We start from the raw sequence: 14,177 nt of genomic DNA on the forward strand, positions 1-14,177 counted from the left end.
CCAAGCAACAGTTGTTTAATTTGTTCCTATAAATCACATCTTCCCACAGCAGTGAAAAGGAATGTGTGATGCAGTTCTGGGCTCAAGTGTATTAGTGACTTTCAAACCCCAAAATCTGAACTGCATTCTGTTAGGCATATGTTACTGCAGGATGCATGTATTGGAGAAGTGTATTGCATAGAATCATAGAATCAGTCAGGGTTGGAAGGGACCACAAGGATCATCTAGTTTCAACCTCCCTGCCATGGGCAGGGACACCCTACCCTAGAGCAGGCTGCCCAGAGCCCCATCCAGCCTGGCCTTAAACACTTTCAGGGATGGGTCCTCAATCACCTCCCTGGGAAACCCATTCCAGGCTCTCACCACTCTCATGCTGAACATCTTCCTCCTCACATCCAGGCTGAATCTCCCTACCTTCAGCTTTGCTCTATTCCCCCTAGTCCTGTCACTCCCTCATAGCCTAAGAAGTTCCTCCCCAGCTTTTTTGTAGGCCCCCTTCAGATACTGGAAGGCCACAAGAAGGTCACCTGGGAGCCTCCTCTTCTCCAGCCTGCACAGCCCCAACTCTTTCAGTCTGTGCTCACAGCAGAGCTGTTCCAGCCCTCTGATCAACCCAGTGGCCCTTCTCTGGACACACTCCAGCACCTCCACATCCTTCTTGTAATGAGTGGGAGCTCTTGCAATGGGGACTCTATTTGGCCATCTTCAAACAGAATTGCCTAAGTATTAAATCCTTGCAAATGAAGATTCATTTTTGTGAGAGCTAGAGACAGCAGCCTGCTCTACATACCCTTACACAAAATCACTCCCTTGTAAACCTTCAGCAGCATGGGGCAGTGCAGTTAGCTCATTGCCCTCGAGGGCTCTTGTATCATCGTCGATGCAGTTGGTTGAGTCGTGGATGGTAAATTCCTCCCACTCACACCACCGCAGTCACAATAATCCTTCTGTTCACAAACTTCCCAAAATATTTAGTGCAAGAATAGCTTGGAGGTATGTTTTCAGCAATGCTGAAGCCTGTTTTCACTTGTCTCTCTTGCTTGGCTTTTTGTGCCTTTTTTTAATTACATTTTGGGAGTGAGTTGGCCACTGCTTAAACGCTGGAGCCTGATATAGGCAGCTTCTCCTCGCTTTAATTAGACAGGCACCTCTGCTTTCCAGCTGAGTTGCCCTAACTGGAAGCAGCTGCGTTTTCCAGTTACTCCCCCTCCTTGCTGCGTTGCAGAAGTAGTCAGTGTCTCATGCCCCTTCGATGAATTCATGGACATAAACCACGCAGCTCCAGGGCTTCGGATGTGCCTGGATTCAGAGAGATGTTTCTCTCCTTTTCCTGTTAGTTAATGAGGTTTTATGGAGTGAAACATTGTTATTAACAATATAGGGGAAATGAAGTGTACAGATTGGATACAATTCTGCACTTCCTTGGGAGCATAGAGCACACTTTGAGATGTTCTTTCCACAGCTATTTGAAAGTCCGATTTGAGAGCCTTGAATTACAGATTGCAAGGTAGTGAAGAGTAAGGCTTCTCTGGAAGAGCACAGGTTCTGTGAATCAAGCTGACGCCTGTGTTTACAGCCACAGCTGAAATGAATGCTTATCGTCTTGGCTGCATTGTTACACTCTTGTGAAAGCTCCTGATTTCATCACCAACTCGATGATTTATTTAACACCCTACCACCTGGAGCTAAGTGGTGTAAAAATCTCAATTTGCTGCTGTGTTTTGTTTTTTTCTTAATAATGGAAATGCAAATTCTGGTTCTTCCTTTCCAATGGAAGTATGAAAATGTGACTTAAGTGCACCCTGATGACTCAGACAATTGAAGCCGAAGCGTTCCAACAGGCTAACTTCAAAAAATCCATTATGTTTAAATTCACCTGTAATTTTCAGGTGCTTGCCATCTGTGAGTTTTGAACACTTATCATTATAGTAGAAATTGCAACACTACATACACCACTACTGCTTGCTAAGTCATCTGCTCTTTGTTCTTTCATAAATAATATCTTAATGTCCATGTCTGGGCTTGCTGGGTGCCACACAGGTCAGCTAACCCAGAGGCACAATACTGAAATGGGAAGGACATGTTATGGTCTGGTACTCCAGAAAATTGATAGGAAGCATTTAAAAGGAAAGGTAGGATACTTGTTTGGAAAGTGAGGGAAAGCAGGGTGCTCTGCATACAGCAGAGTCTGCTGGCGAGAGCTGTGCCCAGGGATGGAGGTGAGAGAAGCTCTGGCGACAGGATTTAGCCTACAAAAAGTGCTCTGAAAGAAGAGGTCAAAGCCAGACTGTTCTTCTCAGGTGGCTTCAGTAGGGAGATTTGACACAGGTTGACATGATCTGCAAGTAAACATCAAATAATCACATCTGCTGTGTTATCATCACCTGCAGCTAACTGAGATAATCAGGCAGGTTTCTTTGTTAAATTTGCCCCACCTAGTCCTTCATTAATAACATGTGACCTGGGACAGAGACTTTGAAAGTGTGAAGTCTGAGCTCAGCATTGAATCCTTGTGAGTCTGAAAGTCAAGCTTTGGTAAGGTCTGTTTGTTGCTTATTCAGAAGAGTAGTGTACTAACTTTAAAGAAACAGTTGAGGAAATAATTTGTGTGCTGTTGTATTTTGGGGTGATATTTGAGGAGTAGGTGTCAGGTTGAGTGTGGAGGGGGTGACATTTGGGTGGGAGTAACCTGTTCTTAGAGGAGCTAAGCAGCTCTTTCTCTCTTTAGGATATCAGGCAGTGACAGGACTAGGAGGAATGGAGCAAAGCTGGAGGTGGGGAGTTTCAGACTGGATGTGAGGAGGAAGCTGTTCAGCATGAAAGTGGTGAGAGCCTGGAATGGGTTGCCCAGGGAGGTGGTTGAGGCCCCATGCCTGGAGGTGGTTAAGGCCAGGCTGGATGAGGCTGTGGGCAGCCTACTCTAGGGTAGGGTGTCCCTGCCCATGGCAGGGAGGTTGGAACTGGCTGATCCTTGTGGTCCCTTCCAACCCTGACTGGTTCTATGATTGTTTTGTTTTCTTGCAAGTCTTTACCATCACCATGTTTGTGTATGTACTTTGCTGTTGTATTTCACCAAGAGCAACTCTGTAAATTCATATCTTTCCTTTGTCAGCAAGTGGATAGCTTTGTTAAGGTCTAGGTCTTGTGCATTTCATAATTGCTTTTGGAAAGAGGCAATTAATGAAAGCTTTTAGGAAAGATCTTTTCTCTTTCAAAGGGAGATGCAATAGACGTCTTTTCTGAGGTGTATCTATCTTTAAGAACTTCAGCAGGTCATAAAATGAATAGTAAAAAAACAGCCACAGTGTGAGTTTGGCCATCTCTCTTGGGGCTCTTCCCATCCTCCTAGAACCAGTCAGTGCTGAACATCTCTGAAGTACACAGCTATCACATGCTGCGAAGTTGTACCTTATTCTTGGCTGGCTTTATGCTGTGCTTTAGGATGAGGTCATCAGACTCCTTTTCATTAGTAATTTACTAAGAGTTTCAACAAAGAGATCAAAGGATACCACATTTGGAAAAAGGAGAGGCAGAAGTCCTATTTCCAGTTCTGAGACTTGCTTTTTGCCTTTTTAACTTTCCCAGTTCTAAAATTCTTTGGGGTAAGAGCAGCCAGAGGACACCAAGCTAAACAGTTCTGTCTCTATGGATTTTCTGAGTCTCTTACAAAAAAGATTTGTAAGCATCCTTTCCAGCAGACACAAGTAAAATATGAGAACTTGAGCAAGCTCAGCTGTGAGCAAGTGTAGAGACTGCCCCTAGACATCCCAAAGGATGCTGAGCTCCTGGCTGAAAAACTAATTAAGGTTTATAAAGCACTGTGTAAAAAGTGTTGCAAAAAAGGAATAGAAGATAAATGCTATGTAAAGGTTGACAGGACACAACGCATCAAAGCTGGCTTTGCCATGCACCTAAGGATGCTGAGTCTAAGTGGAGAAGTCAGAAGTAAGTAATATGGAGAAGAGTCTTAGTAAATTTTGGAAATTGTCCAGAAAGTGCCTGGCATGGCAGAAGGCAGATGGAGTCCTAGTTTGCAGGTATTTTTGGAGTGGTCTGCTGTGCACCCGAGCAGGATGGGGGCTGCAGTGTCCCTGGGTGCTCCTCGCTGCTCACACTCCAGCTCCATGAGCCCCTTCATTAGCTGAGCTGGTGCTGCTGTCTGCCAGTTAAGAAACATGGCACTGTACTCCAAAGTGGGGAGAGGAATTGGCCAGAATACAAGAATCTGAAAGCAGGAGTCAGTTTGCAGAAGGGATGTGATACTTGCTGTGTTTACATTGCTTTTCCTTATATGATCTATCATGCAGAGTCACAGCCACCATATTTTAACTGGAGCCTGCCAAGCATAGCAGTGTTTGTGTGACTACTGAGTGTGGTGTTAGCCCAAAGCATTAAGACTACTGAAGGAAGGTTGTAGCCAGGTGTGGGTTGGTCTCTTCTCCCAGACACCCAGCAACAGAACAAGGAGACACAGTCTCAAATTGTTCCAGGGGAAGTATAGGCTGGATGGATATTAGAAGGAAGTTCTTCACAGAGAGAGTGATTTGCTATTGGAATGGGCTGCCCAGGGAGGTAGTGGGGTCACTGTCCCTGGAGGTGTTCAAGAAGAGACTGGATGAGGCACTTAGTGCCATGGTCTGGTTGATTGGATAGGGCTGGGTGCTAGGGTGGCCTGGATGATCCTGGAGGTCTCTTCCAACCTGGTTGATTCTATGATTTTCCTGGACATGTGTCTCTTTCTCACCCTTATTTTTTAATCCAGTAGGATATTGATATCTAGAGGAACAATGGATGAGGTGTAATGTGGAGTGTTCAGACTTGCATCAGAATAAAGCAATTCATTGTTCCTAACTGCTTTCTACTGATAGAATTAAACAGACTTAACTCCATCTAGCTTGTGTTGGGCACAGTAGTGTACTGCTCTCACTGTGATGTGACACTAGTGATGAAATCAGCAGGAAGACTGCTTTCTTCTTTGGCTGTTATGAGTGGTACAGAATGCCTTGCTCCAAAGGAGCCTGCTACCAAACACCATGACCATACTTAACTCTCAAGAAAAATACTTTTCTTTCAATTCTCACCAGTTACTTAATTTTAAATTCTGTTTTAGAATGACTTCCAAAAAATGGAGCGAGGACAAGGAGATAAAATTTATTTCAAGATGGGTTGTGGTATGTTGATGGGGTGGAACCAGCAACCAGTAATATTGCAGTTTCAATCAAAGGCTGTGATGTCAAACTCTGCAAGCTCCAATTTGATGAGATCAAACAAGGAGAAGGGGGGAGACAGCTGAAAAGAGATACAATCACTGCTAATAGTGTATTGGATTGTAATTTGCTTGTGTTCAAAGTTTTAGGACTTTTACAGGTCACCTGTAGGGGCTAGCTGAAATGTCTGTTTCTCCTTTCCCCTTCACCCTCAGTGCATAAAATGGCCAGCTTATTTATCTCTCTGAAGCTTTGATGTTCTGATTTAGACTTGATAGACTGTTCAGAGTGTTGCTAGTGATGTTGGGAAACCTCATGTGCTTTGTTCACGCACACAGAGTTAACTGCCTGGCCTCTGAACCATTTCCCTCGTGAACCCATCGAGTTTGGTGTCCATTACACTGTGGGGCACAATCCACTTTCTAAGGCACTGTGATGTCTCTTGGCCTCTTGCATGTAGCTTAAAATAGCTATCCATGTGCTTGAGATGATTTGTGGTATAGATTTCTGTGATTAAAAGCCTTTTACTTGGCAGCCTGCAGTTGTAATGGTCTGGTTCAGATGGCACACGTCAGCTTTTCTAGTTTATTTTGATGCATGTTTCAGTTTTTCATTGATAAATGTTTTGTTGAAACCACACTCATCCAATGCTGTGGGGAGATGGTACATACTACTTTGGGACAGAAAGATGGTCATATTTTGTTTTCATGATTCAGAGGTTTGCCCTTGAGGTTTGTGCTTTTCACAGAGAAAGAGCTTGGCCTGGTGAACGAGATTTCCCTAGAAGCTCAGTAAAGAAAGGAGAAAGATGAGCTTTTCTACAGCCACCTAAACCTGGAGCAGGGATCCTGCTCTGAGTATCCCTCTAAAAAAGGATCTGTCTCTCTTGAATACAGAAGAGTGCTGCCTGGTGTGTAGGTGTGGGGGACTCTTTGATTAACTGCACGCCCACGTGTAGCTGATGGTGTGATAGGAGGCTGCACTCACATGCACTGTGGGTGTGACCTGCTGGGAAATCAGATCGGGATCACTGCCTCACTGCCTAGTGCTGGCCTGGAGGTGCACAGTGACCTTTTACCAATGTTCACAACTGATAAGTGGCTGATTCTCTGAGATGTCCAAAAAAGCCCAGAAAACTGACCAGGTTGGTTTTTTTCCCAGTACTGTGCAGAGATCCAGCACAACATGCTCCTAGGATGTGGTCTTTTGTGGATGCTCAAACTAGACAACTACAGATAAAAATGCAAACAAAGCCTGTATTCTAACTTACTTACACAAGGCCTTTGACACTGTCCCACACCACATCCTGGTCTCCAAGCTGGTGACACATGGGTTTGATGGGTGGACCATAAGATGGATAAAGAACTGGCTTGATGACCGCACCCAAAGAGTGGCAGTCAACAGGTCCATGTCCAAGTGGGGGCCAGTGACAAGCAGAGCCACTCAGGGATCAGTCCTGGGACCAGTCTTGTTCAACATCTTTGTTGGTGTCATGGACAGAGACATTGAGTGCAGCCTCAGCAAGTTTGCTGACCACACCAAGCTGTGTGGTGCAGCAGACACACTGGAGAGCAGAGGTCCATCCCGAGGGGCCTTGACAGGCTACAGAGGTGGGCACAAGCCAAGCTCCTGGGGTTCAACAAGACCAAGCACAGGGTCCTGCCTGTGGGTCAGGGCAATGCCAAGCTGGAGAGCAGCCCTGAGGAGAGGGACTTGGGGGTGCTGGTGGATGAGAGGCTCAACATGAGCCAGCAGTGTGCACTTGCAGCCCAGAAAGCCAAGCAGAGCCTGGGCTGCAGCAGGAGAAGTGTGGCCAGCAGGTTGAGGGAGGTGATTCTCCCCATCTAATCTGCCCTGCTGAGACCCCACCTGGAGTACTGCATCCAGTTCTGGAGCCCCTATGACAAGAGAGATGTGGAGATGCTGGAGTGTGTCCAGAGAATGGCCACGAGGATGCTCAGAGGGCTGGAGCAGCTCTGCTGTGAGCACAGACTGAAAGAGTTGGAGCTGTTCAGGCTGCAGAAGAGGAGGCTCCCAGGTGACCTTCTTGTGGCCTTCCAGTATGTGAAGGTGGCCTACAAAAAAGCTGGGGAGGGACTTTTTAGGCTGTCAGGGAGTGACAGGACTGGAGGGAATGGAGCAAAGCTGTAGGTGGGTAGGTTCAGACTGGCTGTGAGGGGGAAGTTGTTCATCATGAGAGTGGTGAGAGCCTGGACTGTATTGCCCAGGGAGGTGTTTGAGGCCCCATGGCTGGAGGTGCTTAAGGCCAGGCTGGATGGGGCTGTGGCCTGGCTGATCTAGGCTAGGGTGTCCCTGCCCATGTTAGGGGGGTTGGAACTGGCTGATCCTTGTGGTCCCCTCCAACATGGCTGATTCTATGATCACCCAGCTCCCACTTCTAAACCCCACAACATTTACAGAATCACAGAATTTCTTAGATCGGAACAGACCTTCAAGATCATCGAATCAAATCATTCTATGATGCAATTTTGATTGGTTTGTAATTCTGTAGTGCAAACACTGTTGTAGTTGGGCTGCTAAACCCTTTTAAGAGCTGAGTTTCTGCTTGCTCTAAAACTCTCATAACCCCATTGCAGTTGTGTGGCATTTTTTGTTTGGTTGGTTGGTATTTTTAAATGCTTCTGAGATTTGTTGCTGCAGGACATTAGCATCATTAAAAGCGAGAGAGGAACCCTGTGATATCTAGGAGGATGAGGATCTATTTGTGGGAAGGAGGGCAGAGAATACTTTAGTATGTAGTAGTCATAGGGTGTTTTGGGACAATGGCTTGTGAACATCTGAAAAGGAACAGGTACTGCAATGACAAGTCCATAGAAGATGGTGGGTATTATAAACTGCCATTTGGACTTGTTGCAATTCTCTCATGCCAGTTTATTTCTTAAAGCAATTGCTGCTCGAGTCAAGTGATTTCACAAGGTCTTTTTTCCATATCTCCCTTGTTTAAAACCAGGAGCTCTGTTCTCAAATTAATGTCAACTGGCTGGAGGGAAGACTGTGGCAGCCATGCATCGTGTTCCTCTGATGAAAGTTGCTATCTCCATAAAAGGGATGACATCATGGCTCAGGGAGCACCTCTTGAACCACTGTGATTTATAACCTAGTTTCTGTTACCTGCACTGCATGGCTGAAAAGTGCAGATAGTCAGGACCTGCTTCTGTTAAGTAGTGTAGTCATCCGTGCACAAGGAGGAGTGACCTCCATTAGGAGGGAGAGGCGAGGCAAGTGGGAGGGCTGCCCCTTGCACCTATTTGATCTTAATCTGTTGCTGCCTGAGTCAGAACAATGAGGGGGGGTTTAGACTTCGTGAGGCGGAGTTGTTGCTCTGTTGTTTGTTTTAAGTAAGCCTCTAAACTGTAGAAACGAGAGTGAACTGAAGAGAGTGCAGGAAAAGAGCTTGGGATATTTAAATCCCGAGATTGTGTACCTCGATCAGATATTTGGATAGTAGCCTGACACTGCTGTTGGAAGTGGATTAACACGGATTTCAGAGGGTCACTAAGTAAATTACCCCTGACTAATTAAATCAGTTTTGAGTTACGCAAGCCATCTTAGAGTTGGGAGAGACTTCACTGGCACACCTTTATCCTCATGCTCTTTAGGTTTATAGTTGCATACAATTTAAAGGTCACTTAGTAGAGATATTTTTACATGGTTTGGACCTTTCCTTTTTTCTCATTACAAATCAGTCATGTGATGAATTACATGGTGTGTTTCCTACACGTGCATCCTACAGAAGAGTCAATTAAAACGTGCCTATTTATACATCAGTGGTCTCTTTACCACTTTCTCTCAGCATCATTTGCTTTTAGCTTTTCTACCTGTATCATCCATCTCCTTTTTTCTGTTCTGTATGTGCCATTCACCACTCCAAGGCAGTGCTTAGAAGTCTTGTCCCTTTTTTCACATACCAGTTGCTGGAAAAGGGAGTGTTTCCACCATCTTTTTTCTCTCTGGTGCTAGCTTAGCTTTGGGGACATGAAAAGAGTATTGCTGGGAATGTAGAGAGAAGATGAGGAGCGCAGCTACCCTGCATCTGCTTTATGCCTTCTCAGAAACTATTTTTAGCCCTGTTAGCAAATGGCATCATTTGTTGCTCTAACCCTCCCAGGCCACCAGTGCCATGCAATCACTGTAAGCCTCCTCAGCTGTGAGGCTGGTCATGGACCACAGCAGAGCCCAGGACTAAACAGGGAGCCTGGGGCAGGGGTGGGGCAGAGAGCAGGTGCCAGGCCAGAGCCCTGGATTTTATGATTGTGCCTGAGTAGTGCAAGGCACGTAGTATCCAGCCTAGCAGCAAGCAGGGCTGTTGGGGTGCTGGAGAGGCTACTGGCCGCTCAAAGATGCAGTGTATGACAGCTGCATGTCTGTTGAATACTTGGCTTCTTCCTCTCTGCCCCAGCCCTAGTGCAGACAGGTGCTTCCAGTGAACCACAGCTCTGAATGGTAGCTTTTCAAGATGTACCTAACCATTTCAAATCTTAGGCATGAGGGAAGGTTTCCTTCATGCCGTTCTCAGTAAAAAATGGGAAGGAGGTGTGAGGTGATAGGCAGGCCTTTGAGTCATCCTTCCACTGATCTCTTCTTCCTCCACCCAAGGGCAGTGGGGTTTGACCGCCGTTAGTGTACGTTCCCTAACAAGTGTTCTGTGAACACAGGCACTTGGCTGCTTCTTAAGAAGGATGCAGGAGCATCCCTACTCCTCCTCGTAATTAGTGATTATTTCATTTCATTATAATTGGAGGGGTGGCAGCGTAGTAAGAGGAAGCAGGAGGTGTAGATGGAAGCAGCGTTTCCACAGTTCCAAGGAGAACTTTGCCTTTTAGGGGGCGATTGATGAGAGAACTCCCCTCAAGAGAGTGATGCGGTGCCCATACTTCAGGGGTGAATTAACTGGGCACCTCACCCCTTGCCGGCCTTTTAACGACGGCCACTGGCGCCGTTTCGTAGCTAATCGTGCGCGATGTTAAGAAAAGGCTGCTGCCTTTGTCGCCGGCGCTGCGGGCAGTCAGGTGAGGCGGCGGCACTGGAGGAGCGCGGTCAGTAAGCCGCCGGTCCCTCGCCGGCACCGACCCCGCTTTCTCGGCTCTGGGCCAGGGGCAGCCTGCGGCAGTCAGGACCTCGCCGGGGCGGTGCCGGAGCCCTTTTTTGCCAGCTCGAGGCGGCCACACGTGCCGGGCGAACCCACGGGCAGGCGGGGGGTGGGGGGGGAGGCCGTCCTGCGGGGCGGCGGGGAAAGGAGGGGCTTTGCCGCCGCCGCCGGGTGGGCGCCCCCGCCGCGCCGCAGTGGCACCGCCGCGCCGCCGGCCGCCTTGTCGCTGGGCCCAAAGTTTGAGGGGAGGCGGCGGCGGCGGCAGCGGGGCCGGGCCGCTGTGTCGCGGGGCGGGGGAGGCATGGCGGGGCGGGGCGGGCCGGCGGCGGTGGGGAGCCGGCGCTGATCCGGCGGCCTGGCCGGGGCATGGAGGGGGATCGGGAGGACAGCCCCGCCGCCCCGGCGGAGAGCGGCACGTCGGAGGGGTTCGCCCAGTTGTGGGCCGACGTGATGGGCATCCTGGTGAGTGCGACCGGGCCGGGGGCTGGGGGCCGAGGCAGGGGGGTAGCCTGCTATTCGACGAGGTGGGCTGCCGACAGCCGCTCTCCGGCACTGCTCCCCTGGTCGGAGGGCGGCGGGCGGCGCTGCTCTCGCCGGGACGCTGAGTCCCCGGCACCTGCTGCGGAGTCGGTGTCCGAGTTGGAGAGTGTCCTCGCCGCGCAGGCTCGTACGTCCCGGGAACACTGATTCCATGGGCAAACTCAAGACTTCCTCCGTCACAGTTTTGGAGGAAAGTTTTCGCGGCTGTCACTGCTGGAAGGACAGCAGAGCAGCCCTGGGCTCCGCTGAGGGACCGAGGCTGAAGCTGTTTACCGGAGCAGACCCTGCAACTGTTTACACAGCTCTTGTTCGGGCTGGTGAGTGGGCGCATTGTTTCCCCTTGCTCCGGCGTTCCGGCCGGTTCAGTTAAGTTCGGGCGAAGGGCTGCTGTGTCGCTGTCTGCATTCCACGCACGTGTTTGGTGTCCCCGCCCGCAGGGCGCTGCCGACCCCCGTGTGCCCCTTGCACTCGGGGCGCGGCCGCCCGGCCCCCCAGCACCGCTGCCCCGTGCCCTGGAGCACTACCGAGTGCCGGGTTTGGAGCTGTTACTCCGGGTAGGGTTTTTTGTGAACTAGTTGCTCGGTTACGGCCCTTGTAGTTTCTGCGCTGGTGATCTTCTGAGGAGGGACTAATCCTCGTCATTCACTGGTTACAAACACAAGAGATGGCCTCAATAACAAGGGCTGAAGGAATTGTATTTAAGCGGGCACGTAGCGTACCGACAGGACAGACTGGATGGCAAGCAGTGAAAATACAGGAGGAGTCAATACTTTATTTCTACTTGCAGCGAGAGAATAATATTTACTTTAGGCGCAAGATGATAATTAGCACCGAGGAGTGCCACTCAGCAAAAACCCAAATACTGATGTTGTATATGTACTGGAGCTGGCAGTTTTCCAGCGATACAAGAATGTGGTAATCAACAGTGGAGTGCCTGTTTATTCACTTTAAAATAAAGTGAATGGGCTTGATGGGTACGAATTTTTGTTGTTAACACTTCATCAAGAGAAACGAAAGAATATTATGCGAAATGCCTTTTGGAAAGCTGCCGTGGAGCAGAGTGAATGGTACACCCGTAGGATCTAATTCAGAAGTGTTAGAGAATTTAATTAGCATTTTTATGATGCCTTCCCCCCCCATGGACTTATTGTTAATATTCAAAGTGAGACTAAAAGAACTTGTCTCACTCCTTCATAGAAATTCTCCACTGATAAATATATATATATTACATATAATAGCACCTGGCTGTGTACACTCTTTCACTGTTAACAGTTTTAATCTAAGAATGCAAGCAGAGTCATTCCTGCCAGTTTGTAGGGAGCACACAGTTGGTACTTCATGAACAGTCTCTCTTTCTCTTTTTTCTGGCAGGTTTCAGTACTCTATTTAGTAAGAGCAAAGTGCTATTGGCTGCCTGGGAAGGAGTGTTTGAGGAGGCCAGACCAGCAGCCTAGCATGCTGGGGCTCAGTGCAGAAAAAGATCTGATTCTCACCCAACTAATAATTTGAATTGGCAAGCTAGTTTCCTTCCTGGGAAAACAGAGCTGCTTAAATATTATTTGTCTTCTAATACAACTAATCTGAAGTCATTTGACGTAGAGTCTTTTACAGGAAGGAGTTACCTTGTAACTACGAAGTTGATGGTTTATATTGGTGGCAAACATCACCCAGCACTGGCATATATTCTTAGTGCCCTGTTTTGTGTTGCAACGCTGCTTCAAGTAAGGAAAGTTGTCCTTGTGTTGTGTCTCCGATAGTAACTTACCTGAGAGGAGGCAGGAGCTTGTCTCACTGCAAGCTATCAGTTTTCTTCAGATATAGGGTTTTAGAGGGGGTCTTTGCAGCTACTACGTATGTCTTTATATGAAGCAGGTATAAACCTGCTTAGTGCTTTGTCCATGTCTGAAGGCAAGAAAGATCTAGTTTTGGTGTCTTTTTCTCTGCTCATCTTTATGGTACAGAGAGCTTTGTCACTTTCAAAAAATGGGCTGATAAAGGCAAACAGTAAATAAGGTTTGTGGTTTCCAAATAGAAGTCTGTAGATGGTTGCTTACCATCCATGAGGCCACAACAGTGGCTTGCATAGCTGGGTTAATTCTTTTGCATCGTCAGTTGAGACTATGAGTCTTAAATTCCTGGCATTTACAGTAATTCATGATCCAAAATGACTAAGGATCACAGAGTGGACACTGGAGTCATTCACTAGGTGCAACTTTGTGAACCAAAAGGGTGATGCAGTGATAGACTGTCTAGGTGAGCCTCAAACAGCTTTAAAGCTACTAAAGGGGAAAGTACTAGAAGAGGGGAAAAAAGCAGGAAAGAAGAGCCAGGATCTTGAGTGTGGAAGACTAGAATGAAATTAAGAAAAATGGTGATCATAAAAAGTCTGTTGATTGAGTATGAAAGAGATAATTGCATTGTCAAGCAGTAATCATAGGATGACACAGGTTAGAAAGGACCTTAGGAGGCATCTAGCCTGACCTCTACCATATTTGTAGGGACATCTCTGCGTCCAAATGAGGTTACCTGGGGTTTTATCCACTCAGGTCTTAAAAATCTCTAGTGACAGACAGTGTATAACCTCTCCTTGCAGCCTGTTCTACCACTTCACTGTCTCTATGGTGGAGAAGATGTTGTTTGTAAAAATTATTAAATGCTTGATACTGTCTTACTCATATTCAGGGGTTGCAGCAGTGGGAAAGAGGAAGGGAAGGTGATGCCTTCTCCCCACTGGCCCTGCTGAAAGCTCTGTAGTGTATGGTGGTGGCTGTCTCCCCTAGGTGCAGATGTAGGATGAGAAGCCATGTAAGTCAGCTCAGGTGGCATTCAGTGTTGCAGTTCCTTAAAGTACAAATTGAGCCCCTTAAATCAGAGGATAAATGGGTTTAATTATTTGTGTATGTTTAGGTTCCTTAAAATAGGACCTCGTTATCAGGAACCTGTGATGGCAGATCCCAGGTCCAGAGGGGAAGCAAGTATTTTTCAAGTGCTGCTTGTGAACAGTGTGGTTTACAGACTTTGAAGTCACTTAATAACTCCCTCTGTACTTGACAAATACTGAGTGTACTGGCAGCTGTACTGTGTTTTGGCAGAAATGTGACTTTTCCCTTTTTGTACTTACTCTAATGAAATATTCTGTAGGTGCAGCTGTGATATAAGCACCTCAAAGCTCTTTGTGCTGTTGATGGAGCTCACTAGGTAAGGTACTAGTCTTTTGCAAGCACATGTTGGAATGTACTGGTGAATTTTAATTTGCAGTGTCTCAAAGCAACAATGAATGGTAGAGGTGTATTCAGGTTTTGGACAGAGGTTGCAGAACA

At 47.4% G+C, this 14,177-nt stretch overlaps 1 protein-coding gene across 6 annotated transcripts in view; it reads left to right on the forward strand.

The window, feature by feature from the left end:
- SASH1 (SAM and SH3 domain containing 1) overlaps positions 1-14,177 on the forward strand; it is a 223,053-nt gene that overhangs the window by 69,174 nt on the left and 139,702 nt on the right. For 3 of the 6 annotated variants that reach the window (XM_064158276.1, XM_064158280.1, XM_064158277.1), the window contains exon 1: positions 10,647-10,779. The exons of 1 other annotated variant lie outside the window; for it this stretch is intronic. In XM_064158276.1, the coding sequence (XP_064014346.1) occupies positions 10,684-10,779 (96 nt within the window). In that variant the 5' untranslated portion in view covers positions 10,647-10,683. Of the gene's footprint in view, positions 1-2,347; positions 2,536-10,646; positions 10,780-11,345; positions 11,412-14,177 lie in introns of those variants that run through there. 2 more of the 6 variants (XM_064158279.1, XM_064158281.1) reach the window with 2 other exon arrangements.

This window comes from Pogoniulus pusillus, chromosome 18, assembly GCF_015220805.1.
Source record: "Pogoniulus pusillus isolate bPogPus1 chromosome 18, bPogPus1.pri, whole genome shotgun sequence".
NCBI classification, from domain to species: Eukaryota; Metazoa; Chordata; class Aves; order Piciformes; family Lybiidae; genus Pogoniulus; species Pogoniulus pusillus.